Source organism: Lutjanus erythropterus, chromosome 11 (genome assembly GCF_056507025.1).
Source record: "Lutjanus erythropterus isolate fLutEry1 chromosome 11, fLutEry1.hap2, whole genome shotgun sequence".
NCBI lineage: Eukaryota > Metazoa > Chordata > Actinopteri > Lutjaniformes > Lutjanidae > Lutjanus > Lutjanus erythropterus.
In genome coordinates, this window is record NC_139327.1 from 5,348,657 (window position 1) to 5,373,657 (window position 25,001).

Below are 25,001 nucleotides of genomic sequence, written 5' to 3' on the forward strand. Positions count from 1 at the left end.
ACTGTTACTCAGCTAAATCAGCTTTAAAAATGAACCACTGCATCATTCAGGCAGACGAGGCTGACGATTAACAGGGAAAGATCATGTTTATTCACTTTTAGTGGAACTAAAACTGATGCAGAATTATGTTAGATGTTAATGAGTCGTAATAAATTATAAATGACCTTTTTGTGGGAGAAGCTCGGCTCCACTGAATTAAACATGTTAACAGAGCGCATCAATGTGCCCCGAATCTGCACAGAACATTTAGCTCTCTAACATTAGCTTACTTTTAGTTCTAAAAGGGAATTTACATGTTACTGAATCAGCCAAGTTAGGTCATTGATATTCACCTTGGCAGACACTGAAGGACAGTGTGTTTTTTAGGTGTCTATGGCACATTTTTAAATCCACAAGACGCTCATCTTAGTTGGGAACGATCCACCCATTCTTTTGGTTAGGATTAGTTATGAGGGTCTCTCCTCTTTTTCTCTATTTCCAACTGACAAGCCGCTGGTGAAGATGAGGTACACACTCAGCAAGATTTATTAGTAATCTGAGATGCTGATTACTGTGATCCAATTAGATTGCCTGCCTGAACAGAGACAAATATTTCATCTCATCTTTATTCGTCAAAAACTTATCGCCAAAACTTTAATTGACAAAATTAACACTGGTTCAAACTTAAGTCCCACCTCTCACCGGACAGATAACCAATCACACATGAAGATAATGTGGTGGCACTTGGGGTGGCCAACCAGATTTCAGGGGTGGTCAGTGCCCTCCCTCTAGAGCCGCCCCTGCACATTATATCAAAAGAGAATAACGTGCACTTCCCATGTAAAGATGATGGTGAAGATCATTTAATTATTTTATAAATACTTCTTTCTTTATTTCAGTATACAAAATAACAGTATGTACATCCACACAAAAGTGGTTTACAAAATCCATGAGTTCAGCTCATACGCTCATGAAAAATAGAATATATTTTGAACTGCATGTCAGACATAAAGGAGATAATGCACCATTTTATAAAGTCCTTATTAATGCTCCTCTCTCAATCCACAGGGATGCAGGCGATGTGAAGATCCACATGAGTCCAAAACGTCAACCACAGAAATGTTCCGTGATTGAAAAGTACTTGAAATTCCCTTTGTGTTCCCTTTTTTCCTCTATTGTCCATCACTGCCGAGGAAAAAAAAGTTTTATAGTACCTAAAAAAAGTACCACATGGATCCATCTTCGATTTCCGTGGAATGAAGCCAAACATCAGTCTCTGTCTAGTGAGGGAAAAAAAAGACAATCCCTCTCCTCCAGCATAAAATCCAATATTATTTCTTTTTACTAGAGATATAATAAAATAGACTTTCAATATCCCTGTCAGAGGGATTTATAATCATTAACAAGAAAAAGGAAATACCCAGGAGGACGGCGGTCTTCACGTAAACCGGCGCTGTCACCACGCTCTCCACATCCAGGCTTGTGAAGAGCTAAAGCTTAGGAGCCCAAGTGGCGGTTTGGAGATACAAAAATGATACTGACACAAGAATAGACCTTTTCTCCTTGAGATACACATGCTAAAGCTTAAGACAAAAGTAAGCCTTCTCGATATTGTAGTGCTTTGGTTAATCTGTAGCCTCGGGCGGCCGGGTACACATAGAGGAGGACAACCGGTGTGGAATCATTTGCAGACGTATCTCTCCACGATCCGCTCGCATTTCTTGCAGGTGACGTAGCAGCACCAGTGGTACTTGCAGTGGCAGCGCTCCACCAGCTTCTCGGTGTACGGGTTGTAGCCACGGCCGCAGCACATCAGGTCGCAGCTGTCACTGCCCAAGGAGGTTTTGTTGCACTGCCTGAAATTAAAACAGAAAACAAAATAAAGTATTAGACGTTTTATTTTGTGTTACAACTATTAATTTTGGCTCAACCATAGGGATAAAACAATATATCAAGTAGCTTTTCAGCTGTTCACAACAACAGGCAAATAGCACGGTTGGCTACAGACACCCGGGTGCCTCACAGTGGCCAGCCCATCCCGGGTGCAAAAAGCATCTTCCATGAAAAACCCACCCAAAAAAACTGTGACAATATCTACCATGATATTACATGGTGAATTATTTTTATTTTGTATTTTTTTTATTTTCAAAAAGGTCTGCTATTCACTGCTGCATTGTTGCATTACTTTGTTTTTGTTTTCATTGCAACATTCATTGCTAAAGACAAATCATGGCATTATATGCACATGCTTCAGTCATGGCTGCTACTTTCATTTTATTAAAGTAAGAAAGCAGAAGCAGTTTAAGTTAAAAGGGAAAAATACAGAAACAAAATAAAACTGCTGTACATATAACAGACGTTTTTCAAATCGTCACTTTATTTTGTTTTTTAATATCCTGATAAATATCCTATCATCAGATGTTTTATCATGATATTATCATATGTTGAGTCTTTGGTGTCGTTACATCCCTTCTCAACAAGGTTAAGTAGAGGGAAGAAAAAGGACTGAACAACGTGAAAGTGAACTGTGCCTTGGTTAGCTTTAGCTAGGTTAGCTAGTTTAGCCTAGCCTTATCTAAATCTAAATGTATTTAAGAGTAACACAAAAAATGACAAAAGACGTAATTTGATGATGTGTGAAATAGCTTGGGACGATGAGAGTCATCTTGACTTTTTAACAGCCACCACAGCTAATTAAAATCTATCTGACGCGATTCAAACAAATTAGGAAATTAGCAGGAAACAGTGTTACGTTAATTAAATCACGTATTTCTCTGAGTTTGAAGAGTGTTGGAAACATTTGGGATAATGTAAGCACACGTCTTAAGAAAATATATAACATTAGTATAGCATTTTGAGACATTTTATTACAGCAATATTACATTTTTTCAAGTCGTATTTTTTCTCCATTTTGTTTTACTATAATTGTTATGTCGTAGACTTTTTGTTGTGGTATTATTGTAAGTTAACCCACCTATGAAAGCTAACTGAATCTAGGTTACTTTTAGCTAAGTTAGCTAGGTTAGGTTTCTAAGAGCCTGAATTGATGTTTAATTCAGCTACACTGTAATGAGGTTACTCACTAAATGTATTTCCACGTTAAAATAAAGGTTTAAACATGCATGAAGTAGTGTGGGATCATGGGAGTTGTTATCTTGTTTATCTAGGTAGCATTAAAGTTTTATTCATGTTATGTTTTGTCACATTCTCTGACTTCCTTCCTCACCCTCTGATGTATCCCGTCTTTTCCTCATAGCAACTAGAGGCTAACAGGAAATGCACTGTTACGCCACAAAATTACATTTTAATGGTTTACCCATTGATGGAAATATTTGGGATAATGTAAGTAAACAACTCAACAAAATATATAACAGAAGTCCAGGGTTTTTAGACAGTTCCGTTGTTGGTTAGAATGAACATTTTCCCAGTTTGGTTCCCTGCTGATGACATTTAAGTTTACAGCTTCATTCTAAAGTAGTTTGTACAACCGCGCAGCCTGTGAACAACCCGCAATAGCCCTTTAAAAGTGCTTGACCGAATGGCATGCCTTAACCTTTTGTCCAGTCCTCCCTCCAAACATTTTTTCTTCCATCTTCTTTTTGTCTTTGGCAAGCGGATGCTTTGCCTCTCATTTCAGAAGCCTGAGGCATCTTGAATGAGCAGAGAATAGCCCTTCGTAAATCACACTGAATACACAGGGCTGCCCTCCCTTTCTTTAGCTTGCCCTCCCCACATAATTGCATTGTTTTACGATGGCAGAGTGTTAATGACCGGTGCTGTGAGGGAGATGCTGAGCTCATGGCTGCTGCAGGAGTGAAGGAGGGGGGTGGGGGGGGACGAGACTCATTGAGAGTGTAAGACAGGTTTATTACATCGGTGGGAGCTGGGAAATAGACAGAAACCCCCACACAGTACTGTTTTGTCAGGAGCGAGATCTCATTATATCATTGCGGTGCTGTAAGTGGAGCAGGAGGACGGCACTGTACATTCTGTAGTTCACATCTGCTGCTTTAAGCAGAGGCACAATAATGTAATTTAAGACTAAAGCACGAGCTTCTTTTACGTGCTTCACCCCAGGGCCATGACACTCTTTTACATCACTGATCACACTTAATCTATTAGGGACTGGTGCTAAAATTTGCCTGCCCCAGATTCCCTCATTAGTACAAAAACAAAGAAGCTGACTCTAGAAAGAGTATCGACCGCTCTCAGGTCTTGTGAATGGATCAGAGCTAAAAATGTAGACAGGACAAGGTCATTTCAAGTGCAAAAACTGATAAAACCTCTCCACCAATAAGCGAGAAATCAAGGCAAAGCGCGCAATATTGTGACCATGTGATTGAGTGTTATGATGTTTGAGAATCTAGGCACATGTGGATATCCACACATGTACATTGTAAAAAAAAAAAAACAATAAACAGTTCAGATGACTTAAAATTTGATGACAACAGGCTGCAAGACAGTTTTGAGGTTTGAGCCCAACTCTATAATCTTCAGCTGAGAACATCTACTTTTCCTCTTAAGATCAACTTGAATCTTTGAGTTTTAGAAACTGTGAAAAAAAAAGTGAAAAAAAAAATTGGTCACAGTGAGTTGCGAACATGGTGTGTTTTCCATTTTTACAGTGTGCACATACACAACCTTCAGGGTCACACGTTCATGTGATGACTTGGCAAAAGCACTCATGTTGCAGACTGTGTGTGGCTGCTGCTCTATCAGGCTGCAGACATGGGACACACAGGGCACTGTGAGTGTCCTTGACATGAAGCATGTCCTCTGGTTATCTGCAGAGTGGCCTATGGCTGGGGAACACATGATATGACAGTCATATGATGTATGACATTTATAACATACAACAACATCAGTGGAGCTTTTTATCCTCAGTGGCTTACACGACCACGATTACTGGCTGTTGGCATTGGAGCTCGCTAAAATGCACGTAGATGCAGAAATAGGCCACGTAACCAGATGAGCCCCCACTTATCACACACATTGAGCTGCTTTGTGAAAACAGCTTAGCATAAAGAGTAATTTAAGTATTTTTTTAACCTGGACCCTCTTTTCCATGTTCTGTGTCTAAGTGCCCTAATAGGGACAACAGTTTTTGAAAGGGCTGCAGCCAGCAACAGTGAAACTAAGCTATAATGTAATCCTTAAGGGCAACTGCGCACCGTCAAAGTATGCCCACTAGAAGTGCTTGTTGTTGCAACTGACAGGCTCAGATTGTTTTGTTTTTTTTGTTGAGCCTGACAATATTATGGAAAGGATTGCTGCAGAGATAGAGCTTTTATCAAGAGAAAGATTTGTTTTGTTCACCAGAAACAACTCTTTTATTGCTCTTACCACACTCCGTTTGCAGAAATGCTCATTTTATCACCACCATCGTCATCTTCGTTCAAACTCAACAGAAACAAAATAAAACTCACGAAAAGCATCTTAGCTTGCCATTCCACTGTTCCAATGATCACCAACTCTGGTTTGGTTGAAATAAACCCTTACTTCACAGCGCTGGATGTAAAAATATCGGGAGAAGAGCGGGAAGGAGGTTGGACATTGGAGAAGCAGTGGGGGGGGAAATTGTGTGCAGCCAGAATATTTTCACATCTAGCACGGTGAATTGAGGGTTTATTTCAAACCAAACCAGAGTTGGTGATTGTTGGAGCAGTGCAAAAACGAGCCAAGATATTTTGGGTGACTTTTATTTTGTTTGTTGTCGAATTTCGAATGAAGTTTGTTTTACAGTGATAAAATTACCATTTCTGCAAAAGAAGTTTGGTGAGAGCAATAACACAGCTGTTTTTGGTTAAACAAAACACATCTTAGTCTTTTAAAAAAGTCTCTTTTTGTAGCCATACTTTCCATGATTTTCCCAGACATTCATAACAACAATCCGAGCCTGTCAGTGACAAAAAAACAAGGACTTTCAGTGGATGTTCTTTCACTGTCTGCAGTTGCCCAGAGGGATTACATTGTAGGTTAGTTTTGCTTCTCAATGCTGGACAAATTTCAAAAACTGTTGTTCCCATTACACACTAAAACAGAAAAACAAAACATGGGAAAATATGGTCCAGGTTGAAAAATGCCGTTAAACAACACTCATTAAAATGTGCCTCCTGTGCCATGCAATTCAAAACTAAAAAATAAAGCCTGAGATATGATCTGTCTCTCCCTGCAACATATTTATAAGCTTGTCAGACAGGGCTGCATATTTGTGCCTCTCTGATATGAGTTAGACCCTCTAACAAATGGGCTCCTCACTGCCCTACAACCCAGCAGCACTTAACACTGTCCCAACTCAAACACTGCAGCTGACTGGTGTAAATAAACCTTTATCTTTGGGGGACCAGCAACTGTTTCCCCATTTGTGTGGCCCTCTACAATCAATATCAGCTCGAGTGCACTCAGCCCTAAGAATAACCGCATTAGTCATTGTTTTTCAGATAGCGGGACAACGACTCCAGTCACAGCAGTTCTCTCAGCGACACACACTCAGACAGGCCACAGACGGAGCTCTCTCAGGGGCTGCTGGCTGTTATCAGCCAGGCTGCAAACGAAACGGTGCCACCGGGCAGGAACGCACTTCACTAAAGTCAACATCCCAGATGAGCAGTCTTTCACGACTGGTCATTTCCTGTTTGTCAGCAGTGTTGTGGGTCTGTCACTGATATGACTCATGCTAAGAAATCCAGATACAAAGGAATATCATCATCCCACTTTGTCTCAGTCAAACACAGCGACGTGGCGCGGTGGTCTCACCTGTCCTGTGTGCCAACGGATCCCTGTTTATCGTTCTTGGTGCAGAAGTCTGGGGAGCTCTGGAGGTAGACCAGCTCGTTCTCCCTCACCGGCCTGATGTCGATGTCTTTGGGCACCAGCTGCTTGCGCGTCCCCATGGGCCGGTGAACCACCTTGGTGGCAGACAGGTACTTGGTCTTCAGGTCCATGGCGATCTCCCTCAGGTCTTGGAGGCCTTTCCAGCAGGTCCTTATGGAGCAGGAGCCGGACACACCATGACATTTACACTTCATCACCAGCGCCTCTCTCAATACCTGCACATGAAGACAGATGGTTAGATAGTGTTAACATTCATACAGATTAGATCCACAAATAAATTTACAATTTAAAGTAGCTATTGCACACACAAAAAGGAGTACAGCTGTCCAAATAGCAAGTTGGAACCATAGACTGTATATTTAATAGGTTGTAATCCTGTTTAAAATGTGATCTGTGGTTGAAGCGAGTTGTTTCCCCTGCCCTCTCCACCCCAGACAGCAGAGACAGGCAGGCTGCAGGAACTCTGCAGGAGCGCAGGATGCTTGAAACCTCGTGAACTGACAATAACTTTTTTAACAGTTTTCTTTACTGTCAGTTGTCTGTCAATGTAAAGATAAGCCTGTTATTCTGAAAAAAAAAAGCTGATATAACGTGCTCTGGACTTCTGGGTTCAATGACTGCCTGTCACACTTTTTGGTAAACTCCATTAACATTTTGCTCAATTTAACAGTTATAAACATCTACACCTTCTACAAGATTATTACAGATTTTTTACAACTCATCAGCAGACACTTTCTCATTCTGTGAAAATTCGGCATTAATTTAAACTCCTTTAAACTGTTGTATCCAGTAAAAAAAAAACATATATAAATACATAATAAAAATCTGTCCATGCTGCTTACTTGTCTCCCAACTTCACTGTTGTGTAGGTGCATCAGTTTGTTGGCGTGGGAGCCTGCACGCTTCATCTTCATGGGAGCATCAGAGAACTTGGAGCCCATGATCAGACCGTAGTGCAGGTTATCAGCGCAGCCGCCCCAGCGGTAGCCGGGCTCCAGGATCTGAGCGGGGATGGGACCACACGAGCACAGCCGCAGGTCTCCAGAAGTGCACGCCCGCGCTATAGTGTGACTGATGGTCGCTGCCGACAGGGCGTAGACAAACGCAGCCTCTCTCGTTCCTGTCAAAACAGATAAGAAACACAAATGATACAGGTGAAAACTCAACTTTTTTAGGCCCCAGTAAACTGCAAACTGAAAGAGCAGACAGCAAGTTTAGTAGTTGAATCATCAGTCAGAAACCACTCAGTCAACTGAGATTCTTCAGGTCTTTTTTTTTGTTGTTGTTGTTGTCAGTAAGCTGGCATTACTATAACAGGATAAAACAGAGAGAAGCTCACAAAAATGCACAGGGAGTACATTTCAATGAGGAATTTAAGAGAATCATAAATCTATTTTTACATTAGCTGGTGCGCTTATGAAAAAAATCCATGTGAGAATATGCACTGACAGATAACTGATGACAGAAGGTGAAGCAAGTGGTTGGTAAGCAAGTTTCAGTTCTTGTTTAGCTGCGTCATTGCACACAGAGCACCGCGACAGCATGGCAGGCTGTAAACTTTCCAAACTGAGTTTCAAAATCACCACAAACCACAAAAAAATAACTGTGATGGAAGTGGAGAAGAGTGACAGAAGCGGAGCGTGACACCAGACAGCAGCTGACACGCTATCACTGGCCCGGCAGGAGAGGTGTCCCATGGTACACTGAGATTTTATACCTGAACCATAGAAGCAGGTTGACGGACACTTTAACTCTCTCTGGCTGTGTGGATATCTGATGTTTTCACGTCACACATGATGAAGAATGTCTTATGGGTAATATATACTCATGTAAGCTGATATAATGGGATGACTTGAAAAAAAAGAAAAAGAATAATTGAAACTGCATAGTGAACAGCCAAATCCAATCTGACTGACAAACCTCTGAGCCTTAGATTAGTGCTAACACAAGTATAACTTATATTCAGTGGTCATTAGCAGTTATTAGGGCTGCAACTGACAATTACTTCCATTATCAATCTTTTGTTATATCAAATATAAGAATATGGTGAATTTTCCATCACAATTTCCTAAAGATATTTCCATCAGATATTTTGATTTGTCTGACTAACAGTCTAAAACTCAAGTTTGCAATCACACCAGTCGAAGCTTAAAAATATATATATTATCATATTATAGTTACACATTATTTTTATGTTTATTAATTAATCAAGTAATAATTTCAGCCATAACGGTTATTAGTAGCAAAACCTACTATATATACGTATGTGTGTATATTTGGTGTTTTAAAGGGTTAGTTGGAATTCATCAAAGACACATAATAACACAAACAATCTAACTGATCAAGGCAGTGGTAGACCAGCAACTCTGCACTAAAATTTGACTGTTTGGTTGTTTTGGTTGCTTATTTAACGGTGGTTTCCTGTTGAAAAAGGCTGTCTGACAGCAAGGTAAAGAGGTGACAATACTCTATATATAGTATAGTAAAATTAAACTGATGTAGATATTTTTAGGTGGCTAAACTACATTTTGTTGCTGATGCTGTCCACAGCAGCACATTGCTTAGCTTCCATGCTAGTGCTCCTGCAGCTTTTCAAAGTTGGTTGTGTGTTGACCATCATCTAGTGTAGGTAATAAAAAAAAGGAAAAGCCATGAATCACACATAAAATGTTTGTCAATTTAGAAGATAATTTTACAAATCCACAAAACTGCTGTTTGATGTAAAACTATTTAAGTATTGGACTGTGAAGGTACATAGTTAGAAAGACTGCACACCCAGAAGTCACGTAAGTGATGTCATGATTTTCTCCTTCCTAAAGCTAACATTAGCTGCTGAAGCTATGTGTGTGTGTGTGTGTGTGATTGTAACACAATCAACAGGTCTTGCTCGTTCCTTCACTTCCTGGCTGATATAAAAGCATCAGGAGTCACTGGATAAAACACCTCATGTAAGATAACGATACAAGTGACAGTGAGATTGGTGTTGATGACATATATTGTGTGAGACGATAGATGTAGTTCACTGAGTGCTTTCACACAAAACTAAACTAAATTATGACAAACCTATGACAACTTTGTTGACTTGTGAAATCTTTTTTAAACTGACAAACATCAGAAATGCAATTGATGACACAATTAAAGTGGGACTATCATTAGTATTTTTTCTGAAGTAAGGCACCAGAAGGGGAGGGTGCAGGGCCTCCTCTACGGAGTCCACCATGTTGCTCTGCCATGTTTCTACAGTAGCCCAGACCGGACGAACCAAATAGCTCTAGAAACAGCCCTTCACATTTTTCAAGAGGTTCACAGCTATCATAGGTTCTTCTACACGCTTGGAAGGGGAAGGTGAGACGAGGTGTTTGCAATCTGCAAGCTCCCACCTAGATGCCATGATACCCTACAAACTGGTCTTTTAAGATAATATGTATTCTTGAATGCATACTAACCCATAATGCTATCCCACCTTGTCTTGAAAAATTATCTTTTAAATTGACAAACTTTACTTAGTGGCATAGTTCAAGGGGGAAGAGAAAATTATTTGTCTCCATAGACTACAGTCCAACTATGGATCATGCCTCATCCAACCCAACATTAAACTATCCGAACTATACCTTTAAATCATGAAAAAATATTTACTCAATATAGGGTGCTACTTGTACAGTTTCTGAATATTTTTTCAGATTTTCAAGTTTGTGATTGTTTTTAAGTGTGCGCTCTCTTTTCTGGTTGTCAGAGGCTGCAACATTTCATACTTTCAGGACAGGAGGCAACTCGTCTGAATATGTTGGCATGTTAGCATGGAGCTTGTAGCGGTTAGCTTGAACTGATGTTGGTTACAGTGTATTCCGAGGATGAAAGGTTTTTACGGAATATAAAAAAACAAATCAAAACATGTACTGAAAGTTCACTTCCACGTCTCTGTGATCCTTCTATCCTGTTCCTCTAGTTTCCTCTCAGCTTTCTAGTGTCTCAGTGGAAAAACACAGAAAGTGATTGAGTGCACAAAATGAAACTATCAAACACAGTCAATCACCGCTTGCGCTGAGTGAGCCCTGATGTGATTGGTAGTGATGTGCGTACACGGAAAGCACATATGTTGAAGGCCGAGGAGCAATTGGAAGTAGAGGAAGAAATCATGTATGACCGTGGGCTGCGTACTAGATCAAAGCCATCCCTGGACAGAGATGAGCCATTTCCTGCTTGCTGCAGACTGTTCATTTGGCAAATGGCAGCCATGTCCTTCCCCCACCCACAGCCCAGCCCTGCAGCAACTGTCTCCGGCTGACTCAAGGTCCTTTTTGGCAACACAAACAGCCAAGTCAGACTGCGACGCAAACGGGCGTGCAGTCAGATAATGCTGTGGATTTCGGAAATAACAAGCCAATTATTTTATCATACAGAATGTACACATGTGGTGGTGTGTGTGGGGCGGGCGGGGGTGGGGGTGTCTTCTCAAATAACAGCTTCAGTACTCGTCCATGCTGAAAGCTCCTCAGGAATGAATAATGGAATAAATTGGCTGGCAGCAAAGAAGTGGAAAGATGAAGCAACACGTCATCTTCAAACCAGAAATGATTTTTGAAAAGGACATAATTCTGTATTAAAGTTCACAAGCCAGCCGTCATGTTAAAGGGATAGTTTGAATTTTTTAAAGAAGGGTTGTATGGCGTACTTATCCATAGTCAGGGTAATACTTACAGTAGATACTTGCAAGCGCATCCCCAGTTTGGAGAAGCAGAGAGGGGCACCAGCACAGAAGTTAAGCAATGAACTACTTTAGCCACTTAAAAAAAGGTCCACCTAAAAAAATCATTATTAATTTAAGTGCATGCTATATTTAGGATGTTTTTGTTGTTTTCCTTTACTGTTTGACAGCCTTTTCTGACAGGGAACTGCTGCTACATAAACCACATATTGTTCTCTCCAAACCAACCAAACTCCATAGGCAAATTAGTCACTTTACCCTGCAGAAGATGGGATTTGTTAGTCTACTGCTGCCTCGATGTGTTGTGTTTGTTTGTAATTGTGTGGCTTTCGTGAATCTGAACTATCCTTTTAAAACATGAAGGTCACATAAATAACATACAGAAACTTAATAGATTGAGGCAGCGGACAACCAGCAGCTCCTGTGTTCTGTGAGGTAAAATTGAAAATTTTTCCTATGGAGTTTGGTTGGTTTGAAGAGCGTGATATTTGGCTTGTTTAGCAGCATTTTCTTGTCAGAAAAGGCTGTCTGACAGCAAAGTAAAATGATGAAAATATTCTAAATGTAGTGTATACTTACACTGATACTGATTTTTTTAGGTGGACCTTTTTTAAGTGGCTAAAATACGTTTTGTTGCTGAACCTGGCCACAGCGGTTCATTGCTTAGCTTTTGTGCTGCTTCTTCTCTTAACTGAACTGAACTACTGTGGACAGGGACAGAGTATTTTCACAATTTTACTTTGCAGTCAGACAGCCTTTTCTGATGGGAAACTGTGGTTAAGCCAATTATCTGCTGGTCTACCACTGCCTTGATCAGTTAATTAGTTTGTGTTATGGTGTGACTTTGGTGTTTTGTTTAGGTTAGTTCAGATTCACCAAAGTCACACCATAATACAAACTAATTAAGAGATCAAGGCAGCAGTGTACCAGCAACTCACCTTTTCTGCAAGATAAAAATAATGATTTCATGTATGGAGCTTGGTTCATTTGGAGAGAGTGATATCTGGCTTATTTAACATCTGTTTTTCCATCATAAAAAGCTTAGTGGCAGCAAAATAAAGCAGTGAAAATATTCTAGTATAAAATAAATATAGTGTACACTTGAACTGATACTATTTTTTTAGGTGAGCTCTAATGACCCCGTCCACAGCAGTACATTGCTTTGCTTCTATGCTGGTACTCCTATCTGCTTCTCCTAACTGGAGGCACACCGACTGGCATCTACTCTAGCTAATACACCAACTATGGATAAGTACCTCATACAACCCTACTTCAAATAATCTGACCTATCCCTTTAATACATATGGCTAAACTGTTGGGATGTATGAGCACAGACACCATTTAAGAGCTCAGGATCATTTCACCAGTTACCGTAAACTGAACCACAGCACATACATGCAGCACTTACTGACCTCGATTTGATATATTCACTGAATGTAAAGCGTGACCATAAACATTAGACTCTTGTGGGTAAAAAACTTTGGAAACAGCTGTCATTCCAAACTGTTTACAAAAGCATACCTCTGTCGAGGTCTGGCCGATACTTGGGGGCATCGACAGGGATGTCGATGGAGGAGCAGTTCCAGCGCATATCAGCAAACGTCTTCTGGCACGTTTTCTTGACTTCGCGGGCAGCCTGGATGATGGTTTGCATGAGCTCCAGGTTGCTGCGGCACAGCTGAGCTTGCGATGACACCATGCCCGGCAGCAGCTTACAGTGTTGGGTCTGGTTGATGTGGAAAGACGCAGCAGTGTGGGATAGCGCTCTGTAGGGATAAACAAAGACAAGAGGTGTGGGTCAGTATGCTGCGAACAATGCATATTCTCTTAAAGGACAAGTATGTAGGATATAGTGACAACTAGCAGGGAGCTTTGCAAACACCTTGCCTCACCTTCCCCTTCAAACTGTGTAGGAGAGGAGTCTGCAACCTTCACAATCACTAGAGCTATTTTTGGCCAAAAAAGAAAAAAATGACTGCTTGGAGCCTCAACTATCAAATTCTCTTTTCTGTGAAGACTTTTTTTTTCAAAATTTGGTGTCCATAGTGAGCTTATGGAGACTCAAGAAGACGAGCCACTGTCAAAATTTAGAGGAAACCGTCACCGAGCCATAGATGTAGGCTATGACACACATTTTACCTAAGAAAATATTTAAATTCTTTTTTTTATAAATTGGTGTATAGGCTACATATTTTTACAGTAGACAAGACCCACTTTACACTGTAAAAAAAACTGAGATGACTCAAAATTTCATGGCAACATACTGCAATATATTCAAATTTTGAGTCCAGCTCAAACTACAATCTTTGAGATAACTGAGATAATTTACAATTCTTCTGTAAATAAACAAATCTTTGAGTTCCCAGACACTCAAAAAAATGTGTCTCAAAATTAGTTTGGTGCCTAAAAATTAAATGGTTTTAATAGAAAATATTGAAATTTTAACCACCAGTCACTTTCACTTGAATTAATTTACTCTATCATTTTTTAAATACTATTTTGGGGGGTTCTAAAACTCAAAGATTTAAGTTTATCTAAAGAGGAAAAGAAAATTATCTCAACAAAAGATCAGTAGTTGGTAAAACTTACAAGTCTGAGTTGGGCCCAAAGCTCTAAAATCTATTGCAGTACGTTGCCTTGAATTTTTGAGTTTTGTCATCTTTTTCATAGACCTACAACAATTCTAAGTTTCCATATCTTTTTTGCCAAACTCACATGGAACCACTGGTGAGGGGCTAAAGAGCTGCATGTTGCAGACCCCTGGTGTAAGACAACCTTCAGTAGCTGTGAAAATCTCGAAAAATGTGAAAGGCTGCATCTAGAGCTATTTGGTTTGTCCATTATGGGCTACTATAGAAACATGACGGAGTAACATAATGGACTCCATAGAAGAGGATGTGCGCCTTCCCCTTCCAGTGTGCCTCATGGGACCTTACTCCAGAAAAAAAAATACTAACCAATGTTGAATCACCAATTAGACATTTGATGTTTGCCAGTTTAAAAGATGATTTCACAAGTCAAGAAAGTCACAGTTTGTCATTGGTTTGTCATAATTGTTTCCTGGTCCTTTTATCAGCCAGGAAGTGAAGGAACTTCTGAAGCGTCGGAGCTTCGGTGGCTAACATTAGCTTTTGGAGGGAGAGAGTCATGACGTCACTTACGCGACTTCTGGGTGTGTAGCCTTTCTAATTACTTAAACAGTTTTTTGTCTTGATTTGAAAAACTATCTTTTAAATCGACAAACATCAAATGTGTGATTTTGACGCAATTCAAATAGGATCAAAAATAAAGAAGTAAGGTGGCATCGTGGTCCACTGGAAGGGGGGGGGGGGACTTAACCCCTCTATAAACATCTCTTTCTAAGGTAATGATCATTATTTTCAGGTAGTTACACACCAATGAAAACACACTTACACGTTAAGTATATGAATTCCTGTCAATCTCACACACTGGACCTTTAATTGAGGTGGTGATGACAACAATGGGGTGATTTCATAATCACGTTTCTTTGTTTTATGAGTTGTGGAATTATCCGTTTATGGGAATAACAAAGCATGCTGGGACTTGTAGCTACAGTGGTGTGTTAGCGATTTGAGGTTCTTCAAGCCTCTGAGACACATCAGCTTTGAACAAACAATTGAAAAATCCAAACAGATAATGCTGCAGGCGGGGGGAATATCTTGGCCCGCGCCGGAGAAAAGAACCATCTTATCACACGAGAATCCCAAAGGAGAGTCAGCTGCAGATCCATAAAATATAAGTGACACGTTCTTGGCACATGGATTTCCTTTTGTTAAAGCGCAGAAGAGGCCTCAAGATATGCCAAAAAATCTACAAAACCCCTACTAAATTCTGAAGCACAGTCAGATCCCTCGCCATTTACATTTTGCACTGCAGGAAGCAGCGTCCTCTGTGGCCTCCGTTTGACATGAATCGTCTGTTTACAGACTATTAAAGGGTGCGCACATTTGATTTAAACAATTTAAACTTAATGAGGATTAACTTAATAGAGAAGCCACAGGCGGAGCAGGTTAGCTCTGATGTCTGCTCTCTGTGTCCTGCACTCTGCTGAGGGTTCGTGAGAACCAGGCAGCACCGCGGCCTGTTTTGCATTAAGGGGCCGAGGGGCCGCCACTCTGTGCCCAATGATAAGCTGTGACTCCGCTGGCTTCGTGGTAACCCGGCACTCACAGGTGTTTACAGCCGCATCTGTTTTGCATTGCACCGCTGCGTATCATCAAGACTGTCAGACCCCTCACTCAGATTTAGCAAATGCCATCCGAGCTCTCATGGGCACATCTGCTCAAGTCTTCCCACTGTGAACATTACAACCACTCATGCTGATAAGGAGACGTGGATATGTTTGGTGAAGCCGAAAGCAGAAAGATGTGGTTTCACAGTGATCAGAAACAAGAACCAGAGGTTGGACATAACGCTGTTCTTAAAGGCATAATATGCAACATTTTCCTAAAAACAAAAAGTAAAAAATAAAACAATACATAGTCTCACATGAACATAATCCCTTTCAGTCGTCACTCATGACCCACTAGAAGTGTGTGCTGGTGTCTGTACCTGCCTGCATTTTCTTATTTTAATATTATTTTGCTGCTCGGGACGCTTTACCAACACAAAATGTTGGTATTTGACATCCTGGTAAAGAGACTCAACAATTAATTATCTTTCTGGTGAATTCTGAACAATTTTTTCTGATTCTACCTTTAAAGAACCTTTCTTTCTAGTAGACAGAAAGCAGTTCTGGTCGGCTCTCCTGCATAGAGAAAATAGTTCCTATATGAAACTTTTTGATTTTTGGAAAGAGACACTGGTTTTGAATTTTTAAAATGTATTTTTTGACATTTTGAGCACCACAAGCCGAGCGCCTGTTATATTAGAGTGAAGGCAAACGTCTCTATGGCCGACATCTACAACAGTCTAAAACGCATACCCAAAAAATCTAGATGGTGAACTTTGGGGTGAACTGTCACTTTAAGTAGATTTTTAGTTGTGTATTTATTTTTCTGACAATTTTTTTACTCCATTCCTCCCTACATTTTAACACAAATATCTGTGCTTTCTACTCATTAAAATTTCAAAGTTTGGCTTGTTACTTTAGTTTTAATGAATTTAAGGGACATTATTGATTATTTATAATAATTGTATGGGACAATAACACCCAGAAAAGACAATTCCTTGGTGTATCCATCAGAGTATATCATGCGTGACAAATGTAACAAGATGAAAAACCACGTAAAAGACAAAACAGACAAACAGTGTGCGACTGGACCGTGGAGAAAATTTGAGGTTCAGTCAGAGAAACTTTTTACTTTTATATTTTGAGTACTTTTTGTGTCCTTTTTCAGTCTTGCTTGAGTAAAGAAGTTGACTCCCTATTTCTGCTTTTACCAGATTCTTTTTTTACACAAGTATCTTTTCCTCAATTGTGTTTTTGTGTGCATTGATAGGACAATCAATCAACTTAGTGTTGGTTTATTCGTTTAAAGAATGGCTTCTATCTGTTTCTGCAAATGAAAATAGACAAAAGAGTACGCAAACTGTGGAGAAAACCTCAAACCGTTTAAACAAAACCTTCCAAAACTGTCAATTGAAACAGAAATAAATTCAAAAACTACCAACTTGGGAATTTTACGGACTTTCCAAAATTATTGCGAAAATTATTGTTTACTTTTACTCACCATAAAACCAGTGTGGCACTCGGTACGAGCAATCAACATCCGTGTCAACATCTGTGGCATCAGTTTACTTCTACAGACACTATTTTTAAAGAAATGTTTGGGTACGAGCGCTTCATGGACTCGAGATAAGTTTGTTTGAGGCGCTGTTTGGTTAGGGACACATGCATACAAAAATCACAAAAAACCCTAAGGCACTCTGAGGTCGTGTTAGACCTTAAAGGGGTAGTTCACCCAAAAATCAGCCATTATCTACTCACCCTTCACCCTTATGCCAATTAAAGTTCGGGTTTAGTTTCATTTTTCAAATGTAAAAAACAAAAGGAAAACTACATAAAGCACCTCCATACTGGTTGTCTGGTGTAATCCAAGTCTCCTAAAGCCCTGATATGCTGTTCACTTGCGCGCACGCACCATCACACCACACACACCCAGTTCAGAAGGTGTGCACATTCACATGAACGTGGCTCCAAGTTACAGATCTACAGTGAATATTCAGGCTAAAAACAAGGTGTAAATGACATCTTTTAAGTCAGTCTGGCATGTGGGGGCTGTGGAATACTTGGATTACACCAGATGAGCAGTGTGGAGGCATTTTGTGTTTTTTTCCGTTTGTTTTTTTGTTTTGTTTTTTTCATTTGAAAATCATTCACCTCCATTGTTCAGGAGATTCTGCAGCGCTTTTTTCCTGTGAAACTCCAGCAGTGTTTTGTGGACTGAAAAACTAAACCCAACCTTCAATCAACATGAGGGTGAGAAGATAATGACTGAATTTTTATTTTTGGGTGAACTATCCCTTTAAAACAAACTCCTTCTGATGTGTTTCAGCATCAAGCATTCATCAGGGAGTTAAAAAGACACTCTTTTACATTGAATGAGGTCTTACCAGCCTACACACAGTGACAACACTGGCACTGTGTGCGCCGCTGCGACGCCTCCTCATCTCATTTTCTCTTCTTATCTCCTTATTATCAGACAGTGGGGGGGTTTATTTGATCCGAGAGCTTGGAACTGAAACGCCATCTCCTTTTCCTGAAGCCACGTTTAAGTTAATAAAACAAAGAGGTTTCCGTTCATAAACCCGAGCCTGAGCTAATCTACTGTCCCCTTCATCAGACACACATGTACAGAACGCACAGCCTGATCAGGAGCAACTCGTGGAATGCTGGGGCCCTTTTCAAAGCTGCCACGGGCCCTCTGCTGCATAAAACAAGCACACACACAGGAGAGAGAGCCACACAATGCCCGCGGAAAGCTGCGTGACGTCATGTGTTTTGACATTTGTTTGAGCGTACAGACGGCGAAAGAACGAGAATACTCCCGAGAATACTTACAGCCATTTGATGCCGGAGCAGACCTGAGACAGCAGCAGAGCCGTGAGCACACCAAGAGGCAGGACATGAGAGCTGCTCCTCATGGTTGGACAGGGGCTCTGGTTCACACAGGATACAAATACAAAGGGCTGACGGGTTCGTTGGCTCACGCTCAGAAGTCAGCTCTCATAGCACGGCCTCCTCCTCGAAATCCTGGAAGAAATCATAGAAACATCATCGATGACTTGGCCATGATGCTGCAGTTTTAACATGTTCAGTACTTTCTCTTTGTGTGAGCTCTGAAACATTACAACTTCAAAATGGAAAAACCTGTTATACGAATATTACTCTGCTTCTGTCAGCTATCTCAAATATTATGCACACATTAAAGGGACCCCAAAATCAAGAATATTTCATATTTTTCCTCCGGTCTGCAGTACTTTTTATCCATATAGATTTTTTTGGCGCGAGTTGCAGAGTTTTAGAGATGTCTGCCTTCTCTCCAACATAATAGGACTAAATGGCACTCAGCTTGTGGTACTCAAAGCGCCAAAAAAATACATTTGAAAAATTCAAAACCAGCGTCTTTCCGAAAATCGTGACCCAGTTACTCAAGACAATCCACACACCTTGTGGTGAGCTGTTTCATGTAGGAACTACTTTCTTTCTGCAGTAGAATCTACCAGAACTATTTTAGAATCATTCTACTACTTTCTCTCTACTACATGAAACTGCTCACATCAAGGTCTGTGGATTATCTTGAGTAACTGTGTCATGATTTTTGGAAAGAGACACTGGTTTTGAATTTTTCAAATGTATTTTTTTGGCGCTTTGAGCACCACAAGCTGAGCCCCATCTAGTTCCATTACAGTGGAGAGAAGGCAGACATCTCTATGCCCGATATCTCCAAAACTCTACAACTCACACCAAATAAATCTAGGGTGGATAAACAGCACTACAGGCCAGTTGGAAAACATGTATTTTTGATTTTGAGGGGAACTGTCCCTTTAATTAAAGAATAACTAGATGATAGAAAATACTGGAAAAAACAGAATTTTTGCGCTTTGCAATAAACACTTTTTATACACCTCTGTAAGTGTTCAAAGCACTTTTTTTCTACATGCAAACAAACACATAAGAAACAAAACACTAATGCTAATTGCAGTGAAACTTTCAGGAAGATTAACTTTTTTGTCCATCAGCTACTGAATACTCAATTTTTACCAGCCGCTCGGTAGATGGCCGTTGTGTTTTTGGTTGTTAGTAAAGCTAATCTCCCAGCCGGTTGCACATTTTAGCCTCATTTGGCTGCTGGCTGGTGTTAATTTTGGTTCCTGCCTTTAAGACAGGCGTTTTTTTTTTTTTTGTGACCAACTTTTTATTGGTTTTCCACTCCGTCCTACATGGTGGTGTAAACATACAGACATACAAATTATACACATGCCCTTGCCCGCTCCTCCACTCCTGTTTGCAATCGCTGGAGTTCATCTATTCACACTCGTTTTTATAAGGCATCTCTTAATTGTGCAAAACGCTCAGTGTGTACCCCTTCACACTTGTCCTATATTAATTTCTTCATGTACATTTCACATAAAGAATATCATCACCAGGTCAGCAGCTCCTTTAATGGCCTCTAATGTTTCTACTTACCATTGTTTCAGAATGCAGAAATCTAATATTTTCATAAAGGGAAATGTGCTGTGTCTGTGCTACAGACCGTGTTACAAATGGCACAAAGCTGACTTTTAAACTTCTATTAAACAATAACACAGTCCTAAAAGACTGAAGCTGATTGTTATGCAGCTATATTTAGTATCTTATTGTATGATGAGTAGGTTTAACTTGTTTTACCATTATTTCATGTTTTAGTAATTACTGCATGGTTTGGATATTATCTGTTTTATACTTTAATGTTCTTGTGCTTTATGAGTGAGTAGTATGGCCATTTTTGTCTTTTAGTCTCCATGGTGCAGAGGAGGTTGTGTGGCTCAGGTCCCACAGGTGACACCTGAAGTTGTCCCTCTGGATCTACATTACATATATTTAAAAGTATTCAGAAATGATGTCATCAAATGTGGTTTTGTTGATCTGTTCTGTCCATGTGTCCTGTAAAAGAGGGATCCTTTCTCTGTGGCTCTCCCTGTGGATTCTTCCATTTTAATCTCTATTAAAAGGAGTTTTAAGAGGTTTTTCTTTAAGAGTTTTTTTAAGAGTTTTTCCTTTCTTAACTCTTTCGAGGAGTGTTGCACACTGCACAGATTGCAAAGCCCCCTGGAGAAATTGACTTAACTTGAGTGAGCTCACCGAGGCAAATCTAGTTTAAATCACATGAACTTTTGCTAAACTTTGAGGCACAAGCAAGGCCTATTTATTCCCCTTCATCATCAGGCCCTTGGGTTTATTTTAGTCTCTGTAATTCAGTTTGTTGTCACCTCTGCCTCTGCTCCACTTGGAAAAATGTAAAGAATTTTAAATAGAGTGACAGTGCGGGGCAGCGGCGCAGATCAGCGCACTAATCTGCAGCCGGTGGACAGCTAGAAGCATTATCTGATAGCGGCTTTGAGCTGAAGACGATAAGAGATCTCTTTGAAGAGAGCTTAAAGTGAGCGCGTTAAAACAGCAGGTAACTGATAATGGAGCGCGTTACAGCGGCAGTTCCTGCTCGCCGCTGATTGGCGGAGACGCGCGCTCGAAACCGCGTGAAATCACTGATATTAATTATGCTAATGAGATGAAACTGTTGGCCGAGGAAAGTAAAAAAAGAAGGAAGGAGCATTTACATGACTGACAATATGCGCGAGATGTTTGTGTCAGCTCCATTGAAGCTTATGGAAGATGCCTGAACTAAAACCCAATATATCATTGCATGAGGGAATTCTTTAAAAATTAACTAAATTAACGAACACACTTAAGAGGAGAGCATTTACACGACTTTTTTCTCCATTTAACGTGACTTTTCTTAAAAAATTCCAAGCGCTTCCTTCTTATTTTTTTAGTTTCCTCGGTGTTGACCAGCTACTTAACTTTTTAAGCAGCTGGATTCTGACCTGTGGGCTTAAATAATAAAATAATAATGAACCTATCACATACTGTGGACGGAAAATAAGATGTTTTCTTTGTTTGCCGTCCGGCGTCACGTCTGTTTTAAGAGCTCAAGTGGATTTACTGTTTAAATCTACATTTTGGCCAAAGTGGGTTAAATGGCAGCTCCTGTTTCCCCCCCAGAAGAAGATAAAGGCTGATAGCCCCTCACACTCACACACCAGCCGATGTGTGTCTCTCATCAAGCTCAGATAAGCCGGGCAGGGCGCACCAAGTGGACTATTAATCATATTTCCTAACCACAATTAGCGGAGATTAACTAACAAGGTCGGACAAGGATATTTTTAAATGATAAACTTATGAAAATTGTGTTTCCCGGGCAGAAGTTTGCTATAGTTGAAGTCTTAAGAAGCAGGTTGCACTGAAGTTATAAAATTAAATTAAAGTATTATTAATCTTTTTTTTTTTTTTTTTTTTTAAGTAAAGCAGAATAAAGACGGTTATCCATCTTAAACTCGCCTATTCGTTCCCACGATTCATACAATTCACACTTGTCAACACTTCAACTGGAAAACTTCAGCGTCAAACAAAGCATTCACTCAGTAATCCCAAACTTTACACCACTAAAAGTGCACACAGACTCACTAACAGCAGGATAAAGAACTTTTTCCTCCTGTTTCAGCTCACCTTTGGGCAGCAGCGCTCACTTTTCCCCGGTGAACAAAACAAGAAAAAGAAGAAGAAGAAGAAGAAAAATCAAATCTCAGCAGGTCTATATCCTTTCCGCGGTGTTGTCTCTCAGCCAGACGCGTGAGTAATAAAATCCAGCCTGGGTTGGTGGTAGAATAACTCCGGACAGGTACGCATGGTGTGTATCAGAGCGGTGTGTGTGTGTCTGTGTGTGTGTGTATGAGAGTGAGTGGGACAGACGGACAGACAGAGTGTGAGTGTGTGAGAGGTCTGAGTGAGTGAGTGAGTGAGTGAGCCTCTGTGGGGGCAGATCAGCTCTAAAGTACCCCTGCCCCGCTTTGATCTCACTGCTGATGTCAGAGCAGCATTAGCATAAGAAAGCACGCGGAGCGGAGCGGAGCGGAGCCGGACGCGGACACACTGGCTGTATACGCGGTGGAGTAGACTGAGTGAAAATCCTGAGGAATAGAGCCGTAATATTCCCACAGGGAGGTGAAGTGAGTTACAGCGTGTCTGTGATGATGAATAGTCAATGCACTGACCTTATTTTAATGGCATTTTTAGAGCTGCTTTGGTATCAAACTCCATTAAAAATGTCATTAAAGTTTCTCAAAGGACGCATTGTAGTAGTGACCTTATAAGAATGCTCAATAATTCCCAAAGTATTCTATACAAGGAATTAGGGGAGACTAGGGGCAAGAGTAACTTTTTTTTTTTTTTACATTGGCCTTCATACACTACAACTTTACATAGTTACTCATTAGTTATTTATATTTCATTTATATCTTCACATATGCAAAACTATGCAATAATTCAACTCTTTACTATTCAGTAAGCAATAATAATAATTCAATAGATACATACACTGTTTACCTGGCATCATTATTGCATTTATTTATTTGTACTGTGCATTTAAACCAACCTATAATCTTATTTATATAATACTCTTGCATCTTAACGCACTTATCCTCCATCTTCAGCATTGTTGTTGTTGTTTTACACTATTTGTGTACCACTTTTGTGTATATTGTTGTATATTTTTGTTGTTTACATATTTTTACACCCCTTATTTGTACATATAAATATATAAATATATAGTCTTACAATTACTTTTATGATTAACTTACAATTTCTATTTCCATTCTTATTTTTCTATGTGCCTACATATACTTCTATTCTTGAATGGGACAAACTCTAACACAAACAACTTCCTCCTAAGTATCAATAAAGTATTTTTTATTCAGACTCTCAAATACACCAGTCATCCTTTGATATGAAGAACATATATGTATATATGTGCACCAAAAAAAAGGATAAGACTATAATATTAAAATTTAATGCAAGAGCTTAGACTGTAACAATTGCCCTTTTGGTTGGGTCAGTTGTAACACCGAAAAAAACATTGCATATATATTTTTCTGCCTTGAGTAGGGGAGATGGGCAATTGTAACATTTTTTTCATTTTGCTCACTCTTGGTGGGCATTATAATGATACAATTGATGTATCTTCACTAATAAGCACAAGACCAATATTACTGTTAAACATAGGATTTGTTTGCATTTAAAGCACAAGTCTATTTGTATTTTTGTAGAAGACGAGGCTACTATTTTAGTAAGTAGATGGTAATCATTTGAATTACATTAAAAGTGATTTTCAAATTTAAATTCGGTAAAGCATAACAGAACAGAAAACAGAAAAGTGTGTCAACACAATCAAACAAGGTGCTTACAGTCATGTTAAAGTCTCATATGCTAGATAGCAACACCTAGTCTATATTAGCATAGTTTGTCTATATTCATTTTAACCAAAAACCAAGAGGTAACAATAATGTAACTGTTGCCTCAGTTACATGTGGCCCTAGTCTCCCCTACATGGCTATAAAAATGACATTAAATGTTAGATGAAGCTGGTACAAAAAATAAATCCTAAATGCCCCGTAACATATGTTTTTGGATTAGAATAACTGTTATTCTGAAAAGAAAATGTTATCTATAACGTAGTAGTTATCTATAGTTACATTCTTCTTTCAAAATGATTATTCTGTGTTTTTACATGCTGCGCTGCTAAAACAGTAATATTATGATTTGTTCTAAAACAATTAAGTCTCATATTAGTTTTAACATTACAGCAGTGTCCATAAGTTATATTCATACCTGTATATACAGTATTCTGCAACGTCGAATGTAAAGTGTAGCAGAGTTCAGCACAGTTATTGCTCTTGACTTGTTCTATATTCAGTATTCTTGACTTGTACTGTATTTTATTATTTCTATTTTTATTGTCAATTTGTATAGTATTCTTAAATTGTATATTTTAAATTTTGTAATTTATCTTGTCAAACAACTTTACTTTTCTTATTCTTCTGCGCCGTATCATCAAATCAAATTCCTGTGTACGCTGCACATTTGGCAAATAAAGCGATTCTGATTCTGAATCAAACTGGTGTCTGAGGACCAACAGGGGCCCTTCAGTGGGTTGTAGAGGGTCCCCAACAGAATGAGGAACAGACTATTATTATGTTATAATATATAACTTTTATCACATTTATTTCAATGTTGGAACAACATGGACTGAAACAGGGTTGGCTGTTTTGATTCATTGTAATTTAGTTTGATCATTGATTGACTATGAAGAATTTAAACCTAAAAATTATAAAATACTCAGAGGGGATTCCTGAAAATTAAATCCTCTCAAATTAGGTGTCCATGGTCTAATGCGCATCCACTGTGAGGCTCCTCGACATGAAA

The 25,001-nt window shown here is 39.6% G+C and overlaps 1 protein-coding gene across 1 annotated transcript; it reads right to left on the bottom strand.

The window, feature by feature from the left end:
• Positions 1 to 820: 820 nt before the first annotated feature.
• On the bottom strand, positions 821 to 22,538 carry wnt11 (wingless-type MMTV integration site family, member 11). The gene is made up of 6 exons (XM_084730549.1): positions 22,251 to 22,538; positions 18,543 to 18,734; positions 13,040 to 13,284; positions 7,656 to 7,933; positions 6,736 to 7,028; positions 821 to 1,835 (listed from the first exon to the last, which is right to left on the bottom strand). Exons 2-6 carry the CDS (start codon positions 18,623 to 18,625, stop codon positions 1,661 to 1,663), a joined length of 1,074 nt encoding a protein of 357 aa, XP_084586675.1. The 5' UTR covers positions 18,626 to 18,734; positions 22,251 to 22,538; the 3' UTR covers positions 821 to 1,660.
• Positions 22,539 to 25,001: the final 2,463 nt, after the last annotated feature.